Here is a 21,054-nt window from a genome sequence, read left to right as displayed (position 1 = left end):
GCAAACATTTGTCCAAAGAAAGAGCCTTTTATCCATGACCCCCACCCCAGAGCACTCTCAGAAGCCAGAAGTGCAAGCGGGTCCACGAGTCCCAGGTCCTGCCTCCATGCATCCAGGGACCCGGCCCTTTCTTTTGCTGTCTTCAGAAGGGGCTGTTGAGGCTAGCAGATGTTGAATGACTTCCATTTGTGTGGTTCAAGGGATCCTCCCAGGTTCTTAGAAAGCACCCCCTGCCCTCAGGGTACAGTCCTGCTCCAAAGATGAGTCCCTGAGTTCAGCTGCTTCCAAAGCCGTCGCATCAGGAAGAGTTCCTGTGAAATAACAAGGGAGTGCAATGTTTTTAGGACCCAGGGCTGGAAAGAGGTGGTGTGGGTGTCCCCTCTACCCCGGGACCCTATGACACTCACCCACAGCAACCTCGTGTGCATGTTACACAGGAGCAGTGGCCACACGGAGGCCCCCGCCGAGGCCAAGCGGTGGAGGAACAGTGACCCGTGAGGCTCCCTGAGATCTATTGGAGGAGAGTGACTGGCTACAGTCACTTTAGAGTGGGGTTTGTCCCTCAGGCAGGCCTAGCAGCGGTCTGCGTGCATGTGGTCTAGTCGTGTGTGCATGCAGGAAACGGTGGCGCATGGTGTGCTCCACCTCCGATTCAGAGGCCAGACCTCACCCACCCAGGCCTCCCCTGCTCATCTTTCCAGTTCCTTCTTCCTTCCTTCTCCTTCCCTCCTTCTTTATCTCTCTGTCACTCCTTTGTGTTCTCGGGTAGGGAGAGGATAATCCTTCCTGAAGAGTCAGAGTGTGTGGATGTGTGTTATGCTTAATGTCATCGTCTCCTCCGTTGTCGGCTAGCTGGGCAAGGACTGTCTCTTGTGAACCTGACACTTGCAAATGCTGTTGGATCTGGACAATTACACTTGGTCTTGTCTGCATGTGGAGGGGGGACGTGAATGCAGGACCCTGGCTATGTGCACGATGAGCCCCACAGAGCACCTGGTGCATGAGACTGCCCTGTAGAGGGGCGGTAGCATGGGAGAGGGGACAGGGATGTGTATGGCTGCATGAAACTAGTGACACCGGCCTAGGGAGTTCATGATGGTTACTGCTTATGGGTACTTGGGGATACAGTCAGCTCCCACACTTCTGATTAGCTGCTGCTGTTCGCTTCAGTCTACTCCATACACAAATTACAAAGTAAATGACTATTCTCCTCTGAACTCCCAGTGTGCTGAATATGTGCCTTTTTGTTCCTATCAAGCTGTACCCTGCCTGTCATCCCTTAGGTGGGCCTTTCCCCAGAAAAAAGAAAAAAGTGGTCCAATTTGCACTGACATGTAAATTACTGTTGACAGCTTCTAATATTCACTTTTCTCTTAGGAGAGTAAAAGGGAAGGAGGGCTGATTTTTATGTTCAAGTTTCATATTCATATGTATATAATAGATGTACATATTTTCAAGCTACAGATGATGTTTCAATACATTGATATAATGTGTAAAAATCAAATCAGAGTAATTGAGATATCCCATCTCCTTCAATATTGTCTTTTCTTTATGCTAGGAACATTCAAATTATTCTCTTAAAATTTTTCTTTTTTTTTTTAAGGCAGAGTCTCGCTCTGTCACCCAGGCTGGAGCGCAGTGGCGCAATCTTGGCTCACTGCACACTCTGCCTCCCAGGTTCACGCCATTCTCCTGCCTCAGCTTCCCGAGTAGCTGGGACTACAGGCGCCTGCCACCACGCCTGGCTAATTTGTTGTATTTTTAGTAGAGACGGGGTTTCACCATGTTAGCCAGGATGGTCTTGATCTCCTGACCTCGTGATCCGCCCGCCTCAGCCTCCCAAAGTGCTGGGATTACAGGCGTGAGCCACCGCGCCTGGCCTAAAACTTTTCTTTTTAAAAATAACTTTTATGTCCAGGCGCAGTGGCTCACACCTATAATCCCAGCACTTTGGGAGGCTGAGGCGGGCGGATCACGAGGTCAGGAGTTTGAGACCAGCCTAGCCAATATAATGAAACTCCACCTCTACTAAAAAAAATACAAAAATTAGCCGAGCGTGGTGGCAGGTGCCTGTACTCCCAGCTACCCAGGAGGCTGAGGCAGAAGAATCACTTGAACCCAGGAGGCGGAGGTTGCAGTGAGCCGAGATCGTGCCACTGCACTCCAGCCTGGGCAACACAGCAAGACTCTGTCTCAAAAAATATATATATATTAAAAAAATAATAACTTTTAGGGCTGGGCATGGTGGCTCACGCCTGTAATCCCAGTACTTTGGGAAGGCAAGGTGGAAGGATTGCTTGAGCCCAGTAGTTCGAGACCAGCCTGGGCAACAAGGCAAGACCTTGTCACTACAAAAAATTAGCAAAGAAAAATAAGTAAAAAATAAAATTGATTTAAACATCAATATCCTAGTTGTGATATTATAATTGTGTAGCATGTTACCAATGGAGGAAACTGGGCAAAAGATACATAGGATCTCTCCTTATTATTTCTTACAACTGTACTTGGTTGTAAGATTCACTGAATGCAAATCTACAATTATCTCAAAATAAAAAGTTTCATTTTTTAAGTTAACTGAGCACGGTGGTATGTACATGTAGTCCCAGCTACTCAGGAGGCTGAGACTAGAGGATCACTGGACCCCAGGAATTGGAGGCTGCAGTGAGCTATAATCACGCCACTCTACTCCAGTCTGGGTGACAGAGCAAGACCCCATCTCTAAAAATTGGAAAAATAAAAAGTTTAATTTTTTTAAGTTAAAAAATCTTTATTCTGATTATAAATATTCCATCTATTTTAGAATTTTATTCATTTTTTCCTTTTCCTTATCTTTTCTTTTTTTTTTTTTTTTTTTTTGGAGACAGGGTCTCACTTTGTCACCCAGGCTGGAGTGCAGTGGTGCAAATACAGCTCACTGCAGCCTCAACCTCCCAGGCTCAAGTGATCCTCCCACCTCAGCCCCCTCAGTAGCTGGAACTACAGGCACGCTCTACCATGCCTGGCTAATTTTTGTATTTTTTGTAGAGACAGGGTTTCACCATGTTGCCCAGGCTGCATTTTGCGATTTTTAAATTTTTTTCTCTAATGTATAAGGAAGAAAATTAAAATTAACCATAATTTCACCACCCAGAGACAATCAGTTAGCATTTTAATAAATAGGCCCATAAATAATCTTAAAATTAATTGGCATTTGGGTGTGGTGGTGCACACCTGTAGTCCCAGCTACTTGGAAGACTGAGACAGGAGGATCATTTGAGTTTGGGAGGTCAAGGCTACAGTGAGCCATCATCGTGCTACTGCACTCCAGCCTGGGCAACAGAGCAAGACCATGTCTCAAAAAAAAAAAAAAATTAATTTGCATTATAGTTTTCAGTCCTGTTTTTTCATTTGATGTTATATTTTGAGCATATTCTCATGTAATCAAATTTTTTCAAAACCATGACTACATAATGTTCCCTTTTTTTTTTTCTTTGAGACAGAGTTTCACTCTGTCATCCAGGTTGGAGTGCAAGGGCATGATCTCTGCTCACTGCAACCTCCACCTTCCGGGTTCAGGCAATTCTGCCTCAACCTTCCAAGTAGCTGGGATTATAGGCACGTGCCGCCACATCTGGCTAATTTTTGTATTTTTAGTAGAGACGAGGTTTCCCCATGTTGGCCAGGCTGGTCTCAAACTCCTGACCTCAGGTGATTCACCCACCTCAGCCTCCCAAAGAGCTGGGATTACAGGCATGAGCCACTGTGCCTAGCCCATAACATTTCATCTTAATGCCAAATTCATTTTATCGACCTCTTACTTTTAGGCACTTATGATATTTCCAATTTTTTCTTTCTTTCTTTCTTCTTTCTTTTTTTTTTTTTTTTTTTTTTGAGACAGGTTCTTGCTCTGTTGCCTAGGGTGGAGTGCAATGGCACAATCACAGCTCACTGCAGCCTCAGCCTCCCAGGCTCATGTGATCCTGTCACCTCAGCCTCCCGAGTAATTAGAACAACAGGCACATGCCACCATGCCTGGCTAATTTTATTTTTATTTTTATTTTTTGTAGAGACCAGGGTCCACTATTTTGCCCAGACTGGCCTCAAACTTCCGGGCTCAAATGATTCTCCCGCCTCAGCCTGCCAAAGTGCTGGGATTGCAGGTGTTACCCACCGTGCCCAGACAGGATATAATTTTTTTTAACTCAATCCCACAAGACAGGATATAAATTTTTAAGTACAATTTACATACAATAAAATATGCAGGCTGGGCGTGGTGGCTCATGCCTGTCATCCCAACGCTTTGGGAGCCCGAGGTGGGAGGATCATTAGAGCCCAGTTCAAGACCAGCCTGGGCAACATGGCAAGACCCTGCCTCAATTTTTTTTAAAAAAAGCAGATCATAGGCTGGGCATGGTGGCTTATGCCTGTAATCCCAGTACTTTGGGAGGCCGAGGCGGGCGGATCACCTGAGGTCGAGAGTTCGAGACCAGCCTGACCAACATGGAGAAACCCCGTCTCCACCAAAAATACAAAAATTAGCTGGGTGTGGTGGCGCATGCCTGTAATCCCAGCTACTCGGGAGGCTGAGGCAGAAGAATCGCTTGAACCTGGGAGGCGGAGGTTGCGGTGAGCCAAGATCGTGCTATTGCACTCCAGCCTGGGCAACAAGAGTGAAACTCCGTCTCAAAAAAAAAAAAAAAAAGCAGATCATAAATGTTCATTTTGATGAGTTTTGTGGGGGTTTTTTTGTTTGTGTTTGTTCATTTTTGTTTTTTATTGTTGTTTTTTAGAGGCAGAGTCTCACTATGTTGCCTAGGCTGGCTTTGAACTTCTGGGCTCAAGCAGTCTTCCTGCTTCAGCCTCCCAAGTAGCTAGAAATATAGGTGTGTGCCACTGTGCCTGGCTTCCATTTGATGAATTTTGACAGTTGTCAAAATTCAACCACTACCCAAAACAAGATAGAGAACATTTCCACCACCAATTCCCTACTCCCACAAAGACAACTGAACTACTCTCTGACTAGGACAAGAGTGTTTTTAGGCCAGGCGCGGTGGCTCACGCCTGTAGTCCCAGCACTTTGGGAGGCCGAGGCAAGTGGATCACGAGGTCAGCAGTTCAAGACCAGCCTGGCCAAGATGGCGAAACCCCGTCTCTACTAAAAATACAAAAATTAGCTGGGCATGGTGGCACACACCTGTAATCCCACCTTCTCGGGAGGCTGAGGCAGAGAATTGCTTAAACCTGAGAGGCGGAGGTTGCAGTGAGCCGAGATTGCAGCACTGCACTCCAGCCTGGGCGACAGAGTCAGACTCCATCTCAAAAAAAAAAAAAAAAAAAAAAAAATAGAGTGTTTTTAAAGCTTTTCATATGCAGTTCAGTCCCAGTGTATTAGGGAATCTGCATCCTTTGAGGATGTGAGGAATGCTTTTAAAGAGATGAAGATTTTAGGCAACAGACAGAGGCTGCTCCTGCAGCCTTCCAGGCATTGGGAGCACCCCACTGAGTGACAGTACAATTATCAGTAACCCTGAGCCACTCATACCACATTCAGGGTCTAACATACCCAGGGTTCATCCACTTTTCCCCTGGCTGCCTCTGGTTTGCTTGCACCTGCATTTGTGAACACAGGTTCTGTGACTGGTGGGGTGGAAAGTATGCATGTGAAGGCGGGTGCCTGGTTGGAGTGGGGATGCCCCTGTGTGGGCAGAAGGTAGGCATGGATGAAGGAGCTGGGGCTTGGTGGTCCCTGGGTTATCCCAGGCTGACCTGCTTTTCTCCCTGACAGGCTGTTCTTCGCTGGAGCCCGAGAGGGCCACCTTCCCAGTGTGTTGGCCATGATCCACGTGAAGCGCTGCACCCCAATCCCAGCCCTGCTCTTCACAGTAAGGGCCCTTCCTGCTGTAACTCTCCACACACCTCCCTCTCTTTGTGCCTAGTCTAAGCTGGGAGTTCATGCTTTTCACACACACCCCTGTTACCCTTGCAGTCTGCTGCTAGGTCTCACTGGATCTTAGAGGATCTGGCAAATGATACTCATCATCTTTGTTAATATCAAGAGATATAGCAAGGAAAGATCCTGAGTCTTGAAATACCTAAGGCTCTCAGGCTGACTTATTTCCGTTCTCCCATCCTTTTGGGTCAGACTGAACTGACTGTCTCAGGATTCTACAGCCTCAAAAAATATATATCTCCCTTGGCTCTCCTCGCACCTGTTACCACAGGGTTGCAGCACTGGCCTCTGCTCCTGGCTGGTTGGTCCCTGCAAACACCCACTTCCCCCATCAAGCTTCAGGGCAGCCTGCCAGTCTCTTGGGAAACATCATTGAAATGAAGTTAGTGTTAACAGTACACCAAATAAGAAAAATAATAGAGGAAGACTGATAAACTGGAAACTGTGCAAAGGAAACTTGGGACAGGAAAGAGATGGGAGTAAAATATCCCCAGAGTAGAATCATTTTGAGAGAGCTATAGGAAGGAACAAAGACTTGTCCCCATGGAGTCTTTGGAGTTATTTTTATTTTCCTTCTGGATCCTGAATAAAACACTAAAAATGACTTTGGTCCACTGGTGAAGCAGTTAGAAATCAGAATAACAGAGCTCTTGGGAGCCAAGAGCATTTTACAGCATTGCTGTACAATTTCAGAATGTTCAGATGCAGGATGAAGGTCACCTTGACTGGTTGGTTGTCGAAGGTGGCTGGAGAAGACAGTACTCCCAGTGGGCCACACACATTTTTTTGTTTTGTTTTGTTTTGTTTTTTTCCAGTTAGAGCTATTGGTGCAGTAGTGTGACTAAAAGGCAGATGTAGCAAGAACCATTAAAATCTTCTCGATTATTTTAACCATCGGATCTCACAAGAGAACAGAACCTTTTGTTGACCTTCACAAGTTATCAGAGGGGAGGAGCATGGTTCCAAGAGAGCCACAGAGATGATTTTGAAGTTGGAAAGTAGACTCTGTCAAGAAAACCTCATAGGGATGTTATGAGGGTTAAGTGAGTTAATCTTTGTCAAATGCTAAACATAGAGACCTGGCACACAGTAAGTGCTATGTAACCAGTTTTGAAATTAATAAAGAAAAGGAAGGAAGAAAAATAGATGACTCAGCCAGGAGAAAAGGATGAGGGCAGGAATACAGCCTTAATCTGTTGTTAACAATCTTCCCTAAGGGATTTTAAAAAAATGAATTTAGCTTGAGCTATAACCAACAGAGGCATACAAATGAGACCGGGGCTGACACAGAGCCAGGTAATACCAGTGTGGCCAGTCTAGCTGCTTATGTCCAGTATCCATTCTAATTGGTTAGTGCCCGTGCCATACGAGTGGTTAAATATTTTGATCATCACCCCTGTAATAAGAAAGGACTTCCTAGCAATAAAGATGTTGTAACATCTTGGGTTACTAGGGGAGGTTCTAAAGTCTCCATTTCGAGACATCCATTATACGATGGCATCATCTGCCTGGAGGCTGGGGGACAGCCCCTAATCTGTAATACCAGTCTCTGAATATCTTTCGGATCACTGATGAGCTCCTCCCACTTTCCCAGTGCATCTCCACCCTGCTGATGCTGGTCACCAGCGACATGTACACACTCATCAACTACGTGGGCTTCATCAACTACCTCTTCTATGGGGTCACGGTTGCCGGACAGATAGTCCTTCGCTGGAAGAAGCCTGATATCCCCCGCCCCATCAAGGTGAGGGAACCTCCCTTTGGGGTCCCCTCCCCTTCCTCTATGGTTCTAGCTGCAGTTCAGATTTTTAAATCACCTCTGTTCTTAGCTGCTGACCACACATCATCATCTCTGATGGTAGCAGACCCTTTGGAAAGCAAGGGCCATTTGTGAATGGGACCACTATTTCCATTCTCCACTGGGGATGAGATCGGAGCAGACTGCAGCTGGGGAATAAGTCAGATCAAATGTGACTTTCATCATGACATTCCTTTGTTTCCTACCAGTCTAAGCCTTAAACTCCAGCTGACTTTTCAAGGTTCTCTTATCTCCCCAACACTTCCTCCTTGTCCCTCCAGATAGCTGGGCTCACTATGTGCTATGTCTCCATCCCAGAATGACTTTTCTCCTCCCATCTGCCCATCTACATTTTAACCATTTTCCAAATGCGCCTCAAGTACCTCCTCTTTCTTGAAGTTTTCCAGTCTACTGCAACCTTCCATGATCCTCCCTTTATAAACTCCCACAGTCCTACACATATAGGGTGCTCAGTGAACCTAATATTGCTACAAGATATAACTCTGTGATAGGAATTAAAGGGATTGCTCAGAACAGGACATGCTAGAGCATTATGAGTTCTCCTACAAATTAGAAGAATAGAGTGTACTCCAGAGCTATTTGAACAATCCTATTCTAGAAACAGTGACTAGATGCTTCTAGAAGATCCTTCCAGCTGAAAAATCAAAGGCTCTCCAAATCTCTCAGTTCCTCACTGGCATTTCCACCGCCATTTTCTACTCTCACACTTAGAAAATCTGTTAGAGGGAAGAGGAGGTAGAATAACCCCATGTCCCCACCACACACATCCCTTCTGAGCGAGGAAGACAAGGAAGAGAAAGGCAGCCGAATCAGGACTGCCCCTGGAGCCCTGAAGAGGATACTCTCAGGAACTCCCCACATGTGGCCCATAAGGAGCTGACATTTGCCATATTGTGCCCACATAAGGGCCCTGCATAGAAGTGGGCAAGGACCAGGGAGCCTGAGTGACTCGAATCGTCTCCTGCCTGCACCTTGTGCATTGCCACACCTCCCCTCCACCCTAGGACCTCAGCAGACACACCCGTGTGCCAGCAAGCTTCTCCATCCCTATGGGCTTCTCTGGCTGCCACAGGCACGTGGCATGCATGATGAGGCCTTGTCTAATCACACCCAAGAGCGAGGACATGGGCAAGGAGGATGGTTTCCTCCCTAACTCCTCCCCATCCTCTTCCTGTCTGACCGACCATGTTCATCAACATTTGTTTATATAGCCCCTGCCCTACCAGGGGTGAGTGTGGGACCACAGAGCTGAGGGAAGCCCAGCCTTTGCCCTTGAGAATGTGTCTCTGTGGGTGAAGAAGAGAGAGAATGCCCCAGTCCCTAGTCCTGGGGGCCACGGGGCCTACACAGTTCATATGCCTCATGCCTCTGCTCCACAGATCAACCTGCTGTTCCCCATCATCTACTTGCTGTTCTGGGCCTTCCTGCTGGTCTTCAGCCTGTGGTCAGAGCCGGTGGTGTGTGGCATTGGCCTGGCCATCATGCTGACAGGAGTGCCTGTCTATTTCCTGGGTGTTTACTGGCAACACAAGCCCAAGTGTTTCAGTGACTTCATTGGTGAGTTGTTGGAGGCTCTGGCTGGCTTCAGGGCCTCCTGGGCTGGAATGCAGTGGTCAGTGATGGGGTTGGGGAGCCACCAGGGCCAGGAGATCTAGGCTCACCTTCTCCTCGTCCACAGAGCCCTGGAAGAGTCCAGAGCAGGGGAAGCAGATGCCTTTTCCCAGAGACCTCTGAGGGTGGAGAACAGCTGGCATTTCCACACAGACCTTAGACCCGCAAGAATAGGCAACCTGGGCTGGGCACAGTGGCTCACGCCTGTAATCCCAGCACTTTGGGAGGCTGAGACAGAGGATCACTTGAGCCCAGGAGTTTGAGACCAGCCTGGTCGACATAGCAAGACTCCATCTCTATTATTAAAAATTTTAAAATAAAATAGGCAACCTGTCAGCCATTCTGTGAGAGCTGCCCCAGGCTGGGTGGAGACCAGAGGAGACCCTGGACTTAGGGGTCAGTGGGCACAGGGAAGGTGGGAAGGCTGGGGCCTTCATAAGCAAAGAGTAGCCGGCGGGAGATGCAGGAGGCAGACCAGGTGGCGAGGATTCTCTTCAAGGCACTGACTGCTCTGAAGAGGCAGAACCTGGGGCAGGAGAGCCGGGAAGGGCCGGGGCCACTTGGCCAGGCTGGTGGGATACTCAGCATTGGCCTGGTTTCTGTGTGATCTCTTCCTACAGAGCTGCTAACCCTGGTGAGCCAGAAGATGTGTGTGGTCGTGTACCCCGAGGTGGAGCGGGGCTCAGGGACAGAGGAGGCTAACGAGGACATGGAGGAGCAGCAGCAGCCCATGTACCAACCCACTCCCACCAAGGACAAGGACGTGGCGGGGCAGCCCCAGCCCTGAGGACCACCATTCCCTGGCTACTCTCTCCTTCCTCCCCCTTTTATCCTACCTCCCTGCCTTGGTCCCGCCAACACATGCGAGTACACACACACCCCTCTCTCTGCTTTTGTCAGGCAGTGGTAGGACTTTGGTGTGGGTGGTGAGAAATTGTAAACAAAAACTGACATTCATACCCAAAGAACCAGCCTCTCACCCCAGGGTCCATGTCCCAGGCCCCACTCCAGATTTGCCCACACTCCCAGCTGCCGGAGGAGAGGGTGCCCTGCAGGACCTCCCTCCGGGCCACACCCTCAGCTGCCTCTTCAGGAACTGGAGCTCATTACTGCCTTCCCTCCCAGGGAGGCCCCTTCAGAGAGGAGAGGCCACAGGGGCTGCATTGTGGGGGGACAGGCTCAAGCAATTCTGTCCCCATCAAGGGGTCAGCTGGAGAGACCCAAGATCCCATCTGTTCACCAGGGACCCAAAATCCAAGGGGATGCTTCCCTCTGCCCTCTTTCCTGCCCCTCCCCATCATACCTGCACCCACCCCAGCCAGGGCTTCCTGTCCAGAATTCGGTTCTCCTCAGGACGCCAACTCCCAGAGCTAAGGACCAAGGAGAAGAACAGCCTCTCCACCCCCAAGCCAGGTGGTTGAGGAACATATTGAGAAAGGCTCAGATTGCAGAAACCCAGCCCTGCCCCTGCCTCCTGCATCCAGCCCCCAACATGGTGCCAAAGCTTCCAGAAGCCAAAAAGCTTCTGATTTTTAAGGTAGTGGCATCTCTCTCCTAATGACGAAGCTGCTCAGCAACTCCACCTGCCCGCCACAGGAAGGAGCAGTCCCCTGCTATCCCTGCAGCCACTCCCAGCACACCCGCACACAGCCAGCACCACCGCCCCCACCGTGCACTTCTCCTCTCTGGGCCTTGGCTTGGGACCAGGTATGAAGGATCCCCAAGCCCTTCAGGCCTGAGATCAGAGCCAGATCAGCCTTAAGTCACCTCCCATCCAAGAACTTGGCCTAAAAATACTCCCCTATTTCTAACCCTCAGGACGGATCTGATATTAAATGCCTTCCCTGGGAGGAAGGGCGCTTTCCCCCTCCCTAGAGGTGCCCATTCCATACCCTGGAAGACTGAGGAGAGCATTAGCTGAAGCCCAGTTCCTTTCCCATCCGTCCCCAACTCCAATAGTCCCCCACTCCTCGCAGGTCTCAGTGTCTTGCTGTCTTGGGGCAGGGTGAAAGGGCAGTGGCAGCAGGGCGCCCACTCTGGAGATCCTCAAAAAAGGCCCTCCTCTGTGGCTGGCAGCCTCTGACCTTTCCCTGGGTTTCAAAGGAAGGCTATGGAGTTTGCTGTGGGCCCTGCAACCTTCCCAGCCACTCCTGCTGCACTAAGGACTTAGGATCCTTTTATCACAAATCGGGATTCTCTCCCCCACCCCGAATTCTGTCTGCTTAAACTGGAATACACAGGAGCCCTTCCTGGCCTGGATGGTGTCTCCCAGCTTCCCCGCCCAGCTTGCCCACCCCATAGTTGGTGAGATGCCAAGTTTGGTCTGAGTTGTGACCCCTTCAGAGTAGATGCCCGGCAGGCTGGGGTTGGCCCCTGGAGGGTCAGGGGACCATCTTCTTATTCCCTCTTTTCTCATTCCTCCAACTTCCTCCCCTCCTTCAATTATTTTTTTGTAAAGTTGATGCCTTACTTTTTGGATAAATATTTTTGAAGCTGGTATTTCTATTTCTTTTGGATTTTTTTTAATGTAAGGTTGTTTTGGGGGGTGGAGTTAGAACCTTAATGATAATTTCTTTCGTTTGGTGTAGGTTTTAGAGATTTGTGGAGAGGTTTTTTTCTTTTGATGTAATAAAATTTAAAATGGAAATGAAGTTGGTGGTGTCGGTAATTAAGTAACCTTTTGAGACAGAGTCACCAGGCATTTCCTCTTAGGAGATCTTGCCAGGTTCCTTCCAGAATGACATTCCTAAAAGCTCTCGCTCTCTGTAACTTCTAGCTATCCTAGGGACTCAGTGCCAGTGCATTCAAACCACTGACTCTCATTCTGAACCAAAAACATCAAAAGACAAAAGTACAACGAATTTACAGATCTCAATTGTTTACTGTAATTCTGGAATCAGGCAACACTTCATTCCATAAAATAGAATACATATTCCAATGAGTTGAGCAGAAGAGGTTGGCTTTACAGACAGGGAAGGGCTGAAGAAAGCTGGTTAGTCACTTTTCGAAGTTGCTTTTCTTGGCCGGGCACAGTGGCTCACTCCTGTAATCCCAGCACTTCGGGAGGCCAAGGAGGGAGGATCTCTTGAGCCCAGGAGTTTGAGACCAGCCTGGGCAACATAGCAAGACCTCGTCTCTACAAAAGATAAAATTAGCTGGGCATGGTGGTATGTGCCTGTGGTCCCAGCTCCTTGGGAGGCCGAGGCCGAAAGGAGGATGGGTTGAGCCTGGGAGGTGGAGGCTGCAGTGAGCTATGCTTGCCCTCCAGCCTGGGCGGAAGAGCAAGCCCCTGTCTCAAAAACAAAAACAAATTGACTTTTCTTGTAAGGTGGGGACAGGGAGACGGAACAATAGAAAAATAACTGATTAGTTCATATCAGGATCCTTCAGGCTGCCTTGTTTTGTGTAAAGATTAAAGCAGAGGGAACTTCATTATCATGTCCATTGAATATTGAAACTGGCCTGTTTTAATTGGCTGTTATGTCTCTCTCCTGATTTCTAGGAAGGTCAGATAACAACTTAGTTTAGATTTGGTGATGTGGAACTTTAGCATGGGTGATTCTATTTTGATTTTTAGCCTGGTCTGTGGGGCCTAGGGCAGGAGCTTAGTCCAAAACCATGGCCTTCTGTAATTTTTTATTTAACAACACTGTCTCACTCCTTCTTGGAGTCATGAAGTGTTATTAAGTTCCTGCTCTGTGCACCGTACTGAAAGCCTGCAGACTAACTGGGAAGAAGTCAACATTGCCCAGGGTGGGACATGGGCAAGGGAGAGATGGCATCCAGCCAAGTTGAGGGAGGCAAAGGCAGATGTCCTCCCAAAGCCTGATCAGCAAAGGCTTCTCTCATCAGCACAGCCTCAGCTGAGTCTGTGGAGAGAGTCAGGGTCTGAGGAGCTTGATGGGAGGGCCTGGGAGGTAAGGCTAGGTTCACTCAGCTGGACAGAGCCATCTGAGAAGAAGAGTTAGCTCTAGGAGGAAGAGTAGGAGGACCACTGGACTAGGACAGGGGAAAAAGGAAAAAGTGGTTAAGGTATGTATAAGTACTTCCTGGCATTTTGGGCTAACTGCTAGAGGAAGTTGATGGGATTAGCCCCAGTCCTTGCTTTGTGTCCCTGTCTTTATGGGCTGCCCTCCTGGCTGCGTGTCCTGGGACAGTACCATTCCAGAGCCAGCACTGCTGGCAGATGTAGGGCAAGGGCGGGAGTAAGGGGGTGGTGGAGGGGCAGTGGTGTTAAGACATCACCCTTCACCATCTGGAACACTGTGAGGACACAGGCAGGCAAGATGCCGCCACTCCCAGTCCTGGCCTGACGCCAACACTCCTGCTTTGTGGCTGTCATTCTTCCAGACAGGCTGGAAGCTCGCCATTCAACAGGGACGCTGAGCTGGGAGGCGGGCCACTCAACAGCTGTGTGTCCTTGGGCAAGTCACCTCACCTGCTTAGCATTTTGAGAAAGAAAGAGAGCTGGACCTCATGTCAAACAGTTCCTCAATCTTCCAACTTTAGGTTGTCCCAAAAGGCAGAGGCGGCCAGTCTTGTCCAAGCCTCACATCTGCCCTTTGGGCCCCTCTTTCCCAGCACACACACCTTTCCTTTCCCTGGACTGCCCCAGGCTCTTCCCTGTTGCCCCATTTGAGCATGTCCTGTCCCTCATCCCTTCTACTCCATGAAGGAAGGCACTTGTCCTTCAGGAGCACCTTCGCTTTCTGTGACACCTGCTGATCTTTTCAACCTGGTCAAATGGGCAAATGTGGGTCTCCTCCTGGGCAACAAACATTTACTTTTAACCTGGCCATTTCCCGTCTTAACCCTGCCAGTCACTTTAATCCTAGGAGTTTCACATGCTCTGACTTCAGGGAATTTGGGAACATTTTGAAAGTCACTGAAATTGTAGCTGCTTATGCATTCATTTATTAATGTGGTCGCACAACAAATCTTTCTGTGACCATTCTGTCAAAGACTTTGCTATATGCTGTGGAAATAGCAAATTTTTTCCTGATTTTTCTAAGTCAGCACAGACTTCAAATATTTTCTTCCATTGTCTCCATAAAGATATTCACATGTGTCAACCTGCCTGTCCTTCTTTTTTTTTTTGAGACGGAGTCTAGCTTTGTTGCCAGGCTGGAGTGCAGTGACGCGATCTTGGCTCGCTGCAACCTCTGCCTCCCAGGTTCAAGAGATTCTCCTGCCTCAGCCTCCCGAGTAGCTGGGATGGCAGGCACGTGCCGCCACACCCAGCTAATTTTTGTATTTTTTTTTTTTTTTTTAGTAGCGATGGGGTTTCACCATGTTAGCCAGGATGGTCTTGATCTCCCGACCTCGTGATCTGCCCGCCTCAGCCTCCCAAAGTGCTGGGATTACAGGTGTGAGCCACTGCACCCGGCCCTGTCCTTCATTTTAATTCAGGAAATATGGTCACCATAGTTGAAGAGGTCCAAAAGCTGTAACTGACCCTACCCTCAAAGAGCAAATAGTTTGCCAGGGGAACGAAGAAGCCAAGGATACGCACGGCACACACATGTGTGCGCTTCCTGGCTCTACAGACCACCCGTGCCTTGTTGGAACCACTGCCTGTGGGCCTTCCTGCTGGGCAGTGAGCCCTACTGGTGAGGGCTAAACCCAACACATCCCCAGACCCCATGCAGTGCCCCATGAGTACCTATGTGCTCAAAAATGTTTGTCAAACTGACGCACCACACCAGGCAGCAGGTAGTGTCTGTTTAGGAGACACAGATAAAACTGCAATGAGAGGTCAGAGGAAGAGAAGAAGGAGACTTCACGTTTACTAAGACCAGTTGCATGACATACATTATGTTACTCACAGTTTAAATTAAACAACTCTATGAAGGAGGTATCACTACTGCCACCTTGCAAGGAAAATTAAGTAACTTGCCAGAGTCATGGAGCTGGTCAGTGACGGAGGCCAGATTTGAGCCCAGTTCTCTCTTAACACTTCACAGCCATGCTCAGTTACCTTCCTACTGGGAAAGTCTTGATTCACCAAGGAGGTGGCACTGGAAGGAGGCCTGTTACAAAGTCACTAAGATAACAAACATGCATCATTTCAGTTAATCCAAAGAGGTAGTAACTTCAGTGGCCAAGGAAAAATGATCCTGCTGACCCGGGAGAGCTTCTTTCCTCTCCTGAGCAAGAATCCCCCAGCCGCTGACTGGCACTGCCCTCCCCACCTCCCATTCCTGTCCAGAGCTCCCCTTCCTGTCCAGAGCTCCCCCTACCCTACCCTGACATCCAGAGCCCTGCCTGCCCCAGCCAAACCCCTGTTACTGGGAAACACTGAGGTCAGCGTGCCAGCAACGTCAGCACTAGTCGGGGAGGCCGGGGCAGAGATTTATCTCACCATGGCTAAAGCTGCTGACTTTCTCATTTCCTGCGGCTCTGTTTGCATACCTCCCACGTCCTCCTGTGCCCAGTTCACTAAAGCTACTGATGCAGACTTCCCCCTCCCCATGGCGGCCAAATGAGGGCCAGGAAGGTTCTCCGAGTCATATAGCAACCCCTTCCCATCCTTTCAGCCAGAGATGAACCAGGCATCCTCCTTGGATGACCTTGGGTAGCTCAGCCTCTCAGCCTTGTTTTCCCTGTTTATAAAGTAGGAATAAAAATACTGTCTGCCTTGCCTACCTTCCTGCATAACCCACAGGGAAAGAGCATGAAAAAGTGTAGGTTTCAAGGATTGAAAAAGCATTAATTTATCAGAAAGCACAAGGCCTATTCATTATCATTATTTCAAAGTAGGGGAGGGAACAGAATTTCTCCTCATGGAGACAAGGCCCTGGACCCAGTACTGGCAGGCTGCTCATTCTCCCTGGAACTGCACTGCAAGACCCCATCCCAGCCAGGTTTCCTCTTCCTCCTTCCAGATGCCCCGCAGGAGCCTGCCGAGAGCCAGCGCTGTGAGAGGCTGCCCTCTGCTGTCCACCTGAGTCCGGACCACGGCAGCCCTCCGAGTCCGAAATATTGGGGCCAATATTGCCACCTGGTGGTCAACACAAGCACTGCCACCAAACTGAGAGCTCAGCTTTGAAATGGAGAAATCTCCCTAATTCCTGACATCTGTCTCTGGGTTACACGCAGATCTCCCCACACCAGGTCACTGTGCTTTCAGATAAAGCATATCTGGCCATGTCTCAAGTCATGCACAGAGAGCATCTGGGGTAGGTGTTGGGGTAGGGAGGATGTAAGGAATATGCTAACCAGAATATGCATTTTTAAAATTTTAATGTTCAATGCGACACACATCCTCTCTGCACTTGTCCCACTGTGGCCCACTCACAGTGAACCACCCCTTGTTTGGCCCAACTTACAAAAACTTCTGGTCCCTCTGGGGCACCCATAGCACTTGCTGGTCATAAAAGAGCCAGTAACACTTCTATGTGTCCTTTCCCCCCACCCCCCCCAACTGGACCTACAATCCCTTTTGGAGATGAAATTCAACAGGTAAAAGCAGTACCAGAGCAGGTGTCTCTGAAAGGAGGTAGTGGGGAGTTCCCAAAGGAAAGAGAAAAGGGAAGAGGAGAGCCAGCACAGAACCAAGAATTGCAGAGAGGGAGCCATGGGCTTCTCCTGGAGACCCTAAAACAGAGCCCCAGGAAGAGGTGATGACATAAGAGGCTTCTCAAACCTCATAAGAGGAAGTAGACCCAAGAGACACACATTGGAGATCACAGAGCGGCCATGCAAAAGGAAAGACAGCAAACGAGCTGCAGCAAGCTCCTAAGCCCTGCAGCCCAGGCACAGGAAACCAGAGGCAGAGCCTCAGGCCCAGGGTGAGGGGCAAAGCACCAGCCTGAGCCTCTTGCAGCACAGAGCAGCTGGAAGAGAGAAGTGCTGGAGCCACCGGAGGATTATGGCTGTCTACTCCGAGGGCAGCAACCTGCCTAGGCCTGCGGTGCAAGGCCCAAGTCCTGACCAGGTGCTTCGGCCAAGCCCAGGGAGTTAGGAACTGTACCAGGCTGCTAGAGGTAGCTAGGGCTGGAAACGCACTAATATTTGGGCTATTGCACAGCTCCTGTGCAAAAACCTAGCAAATGAGCATACTCTGGAGCACCACGCAGGCTCCCGTGTAGAGCTTGTTCCTAGGACCTATCACGACTCCCTAGACCCCTCAAAAAACAAACCCTGGCCTACACTCAGAGAATGCTCTGGGAGGTGGGGCTACAAAAGAAACTTTCTCTTGGGGGTAGGTGGAGCCCAGCAGCAGGGGAGAGCCAGAGGAAGGTGTGTCAAGGGAGGAGGTGAGACCCAACTGAGGGTTGGCACTGGAAGAGGGCTTTCTCTCTTCACTCTAACTTGGAACCTCATTCTGCATAGGACTTTTTCAAAGTCGGAGGGAGGAGGTTGCTCAGAGTGGGGTGTTGCCCTCTGCGAGGATTTGGAGTCCCCTGGGCTCCCGGCAGGGAGTGGAGAGGCATTCCCAGAAGCATCAGCTTCGGGCATCTCCAGAACCCTGGCTTGGTCCCTGACCAAGGAGTGTCCCCAACTGCTGAATAGGCCAGGAGTCGCCTTTCTCTAAGGCTTACATCTCTCCCTCTGGGGTGTGTCCTGCCCCTCCCTGAGTCACCCCAAGGGGAGAGAGGGGAAAAAAGGGAAGAGAAGAGAGGCATTGACTACAGAGGAAGGAAAAGGAAGCAGAGCAGAGGGGGGAGAGAGGCCACATAGGAGTGGGTGACAGAGGAGACTGCAGAGGGCAGGTCTAGGGCAGGAGATCGAGAGAGGGCAGGCCCAGGTCAGGAGGAGGTAGAGAGAGGGCAGCCAGAGCACCCCAAGGGGTGCCTCAAGAGCAGGTGGGGGCGGGGAGCCGAGGGGGCGGGCCGGCCATGTCCCACGGGACCTACTACGAGTGTGAGCCCCGGGGTGGCCAGCAGCCACTTGAGTTCTCAGGGGGCCGAGCTGGGCCCGGGGAGCTAGGGGACATGTGTGAGCATGAGGCCTCCATTGACCTCTCCGCCTACATCGAGTCTGGGGAAGAGCAGCTTCTCTCCGATCTCTTTGCCGTGAAGCCAGCGCCTGAGGCCAGAGGCCTCAAGGGCCCCGGAACCCCTGCCTTCCCCCACTACTTGCCGCCTGACCCTCGGCCCTTTGCCTACCCTCCACATACCTTCGGCCCAGAAAGGAAGGCGCTGGGGCCTGGCATCTACAGCAGCCCAGGGAGCTACGACCCCAGGGCTGTGGCGGTGAAGGAGGAGCCCCGGGGGCCAGAGGGCAGCCGAGCTGCCAGCCGAGGCAGCTACAATCCCCTGCAGTACCAAGTGGCACACTGTGGGCAGACAGCCATGCACCTGCCCCCAACTCTGGCAGCACCCGGCCAGCCTCTGCGCGTTCTCAAGGTAAGAGCAGGCCAGCCCTCCTCCCTCCTGCCCGGGGCTGGAGAGGCTGGTGTGGACAGGACCCTGTGCCCCGGCTCATGCTGCTGAGTCTGTGCTTGGTGTTGCTCTGTGAAATGGACCCAACCCACAGTCCTCTGTGAATTCATTCCCACCCTGAATCCCCACCCAAAGCCCCTGTGGCAAGCTGACCTACTTGATCTCAGGCCCCCCCGCCAGCCTCTCTGCTGCTCACCATGCCCCCTCCTCTTGTTTCTCTGCCACCTGCTTCTGTGAGAAATGTCTACTGGTCATAGAACGGGAGACTCAAGACAGACTCAGGGAAAGTGTACTCAGAAAGTGTGAGAACATTGGCTGGGTGTCGTGGCTCATGCCTGTAATCCCAGCGCTTTGGGAGGCCAAAGCAGGAGGTTCGCTTAAGGCCAGGGGTTGGAGACCAGCCTGGGCAACATAGCAAGGCTCCATCTTTACAAAAAAAGAAAGAAAGAAAGTGTGAGAATATGAAAGAGAGTTTTGGTCTCAAGCAGAGGACCCTGTGCATCTGGGTCACCATCTCCCAGAAGCAGAGCGATGATAGTTTTGACCTGAGAGACAGGAGCTGGCTCTGAGTCCTGTATTCCTTTGACGCATCAAGTGTGCCCTGGCTGCCGAGATTCCCGCCCCGCCTCCGCTCTGCCTCCTGGCCAGCCCTCACCTCTCCGTCTCTCCGTGCCTTCCCCTCCAGGCCCCTTTGGCCACTGCCGCACCCCCCTGCAGTCCCCTCCTGAAGGCGCCCTCCCCGGCTGGCCCCTTACACAAGGGCAAGAAGGCAGTGAACAAAGATAGCCTTGAGTACCGGCTGAGGCGGGAGCGCAACAACATCGCCGTGCGCAAGAGCCGGGACAAGGCCAAGAGGCGCATTCTGGAGACGCAGCAGAAGGTGCTGGAGTACATGGCAGAGAACGAGCGCCTCCGCAGCCGCGTGGAGCAGCTCACCCAGGAGCTAGACACCCTCCGCAACCTCTTCCGCCAGATTCCTGAGGCGGCCAACCTCATCAAGGGCGTGGGGGGTTGCAGCTGAGCCTGGCTGGTGGACTGTGGGCACCAGGCTCCCTGGCACGGCCTAACTCTGCGGACCCCCATCCTGCTGGGGGCCTAGAACCCTGAAACATAGACCATGGATAAATGGCAACCGGGGTGGCAAAGAAGGGCAGGACCCAGCATAATGATTATATGGCTGAATAAAGTTGCACTGTGACTGGGTGTTGGGACTGTTGGCTGTGTGTGTGTGTGTCATGGAGGACCCTGGGGACAGAGGATGCATGTGGCTAGGTCTGCACCTCTTGTTTCCATGACCAAGTGGACATGTGGAAACACAGACATGCTGTCCACAGCCCACCCCCAATATACCACACAGCCAGGCCGGGTATCTGTCACTCTGCTCTTCTCTCCCTGACATCCTCCATCACCCCCTTCTGTGAGCTGAAGGCACATCCCTGCCCCCCACAGGACCTGGAGCACCTTTGTATGCTCTGCTAACAAAGATCTTCAGCTTGTAGGGAGATCCCGGCACCACACAGTCCTTCATGCCCAGGCCTGCTGATCCCAGGCCCACTCTCTCTCACCTTGAGGTATAGGTCTGGGAGCTCCTGCCCCAGGTGACATGGGAAAATTCCTGATGGCTCTGCCATATTTATGGTCCCTTGATCCAGCCCGCCATCTCTTCTCTCCAGTTCCAAAGCCTCAGTCTACCAGATGGACACCCTCCCCACGCTGCTCCCACCCATTCATTTCCATCCTTTGTCCCTCATCCCTGAGGCTCCAGTTCCCTAAAGCTTGAGGATTGAGTGCATGGGACAGGAATCGGTTGGGAAAGACCTGGAGACCGGATTTGTGTATGAGAACACTGGTAGTGAGAAGGAGGATGACAATCTGCCCGTGCCAGGGAAACCCATCATTCCAAGCAGCATTTTCTTTTGCATTGGACTACAGCCTAAGAGACAGAATGGTACAGTAATTAAGAGCCTCAGTTTGAATCTTACTCTGCTACTTACTAGCTGTGAGCCTTGAGCCATTATGTCTTTCTGTGCCTCAGTTTCCTCATCTGCAAAATGGTTGCAATATTTGTCCCCACTCCGTAGTGTTGTTATATTCATAGAAAAAGAAAACTTTGCATGTAATAAGCATATTTATTATGATTCCTCCATTTTGCTGGAACTGAAAGGACCTCAGAGATCTCATCTAAACTCATTCTGCAGGTAAGAAAACAGGCCGCAAAGAGGGGAAGGGACTTACCTGGAGTCACACGATTGTTTAGAGGTAGAACCAAAATTGGCTCCGTAAAATCGCAGATCTCAAGATGTGCTGGG

The 21,054-nt window shown here is 50.5% G+C and overlaps 2 protein-coding genes across 6 annotated transcripts in view; both read left to right on the top strand.

Moving 5' to 3' along the window:
• The window catches only part of SLC7A8 (solute carrier family 7 member 8), a 59,382-nt gene extending 47,372 nt beyond the window's left edge, over positions 1-12,010 (top strand). For 3 of the 5 annotated variants that reach the window (XM_001161755.6, XM_509848.8, XM_003339255.7), the window contains 4 exons: positions 5,765-5,861; positions 7,524-7,673; positions 9,128-9,305; positions 9,980-12,010. In XM_001161755.6, the coding sequence (XP_001161755.1) occupies positions 5,765-5,861; positions 7,524-7,673; positions 9,128-9,305; positions 9,980-10,146 (592 nt within the window). In that variant the 3' untranslated portion in view covers positions 10,147-12,010. Of the gene's footprint in view, positions 1-437; positions 495-5,764; positions 5,862-7,523; positions 7,674-9,127; positions 9,306-9,979 lie in introns of all 5 variants that reach the window. The other 2 variants (XM_054666386.2, XM_054666387.2) reach the window with 1 other exon arrangement.
• A 5,033-nt stretch (positions 12,011-17,043) lies between these two features.
• CEBPE (CCAAT enhancer binding protein epsilon) lies at positions 17,044-19,948 on the top strand. Its single transcript, XM_001161080.6, has 2 exons — positions 17,044-18,709; positions 19,431-19,948. The coding sequence occupies exons 1-2, from the start codon at positions 18,200-18,202 to the stop codon at positions 19,764-19,766; spliced, it is 846 nt and encodes a 281-aa protein (XP_001161080.4). The 5' UTR covers positions 17,044-18,199; the 3' UTR covers positions 19,767-19,948.
• Positions 19,949-21,054: the final 1,106 nt, after the last annotated feature.

This window comes from Pan troglodytes, chromosome 15, assembly GCF_028858775.2.
Source record: "Pan troglodytes isolate AG18354 chromosome 15, NHGRI_mPanTro3-v2.0_pri, whole genome shotgun sequence".
Classification (NCBI taxonomy): domain Eukaryota; kingdom Metazoa; phylum Chordata; class Mammalia; order Primates; family Hominidae; genus Pan; species Pan troglodytes.
Note: the sequence above shows the minus strand (reverse complement) of the source record. Positions and strands in the feature narration are given on the sequence as shown.

Excerpts from the sequence above, each read along its gene's own strand:
- CEBPE (XM_001161080.6), top strand. The coding sequence starts at position 18,200 with ATGTCCCACGGGACCTACTACGAGTGTGAGCCCCGGGGTGGCCAGCAG. Across the intron at positions 18,710-19,430 it reads AGCCTCTGCGCGTTCTCAAG|GCCCCTTTGGCCACTGCCGC; the intron begins GTAAGAGCAGGC and ends CTTCCCCTCCAG.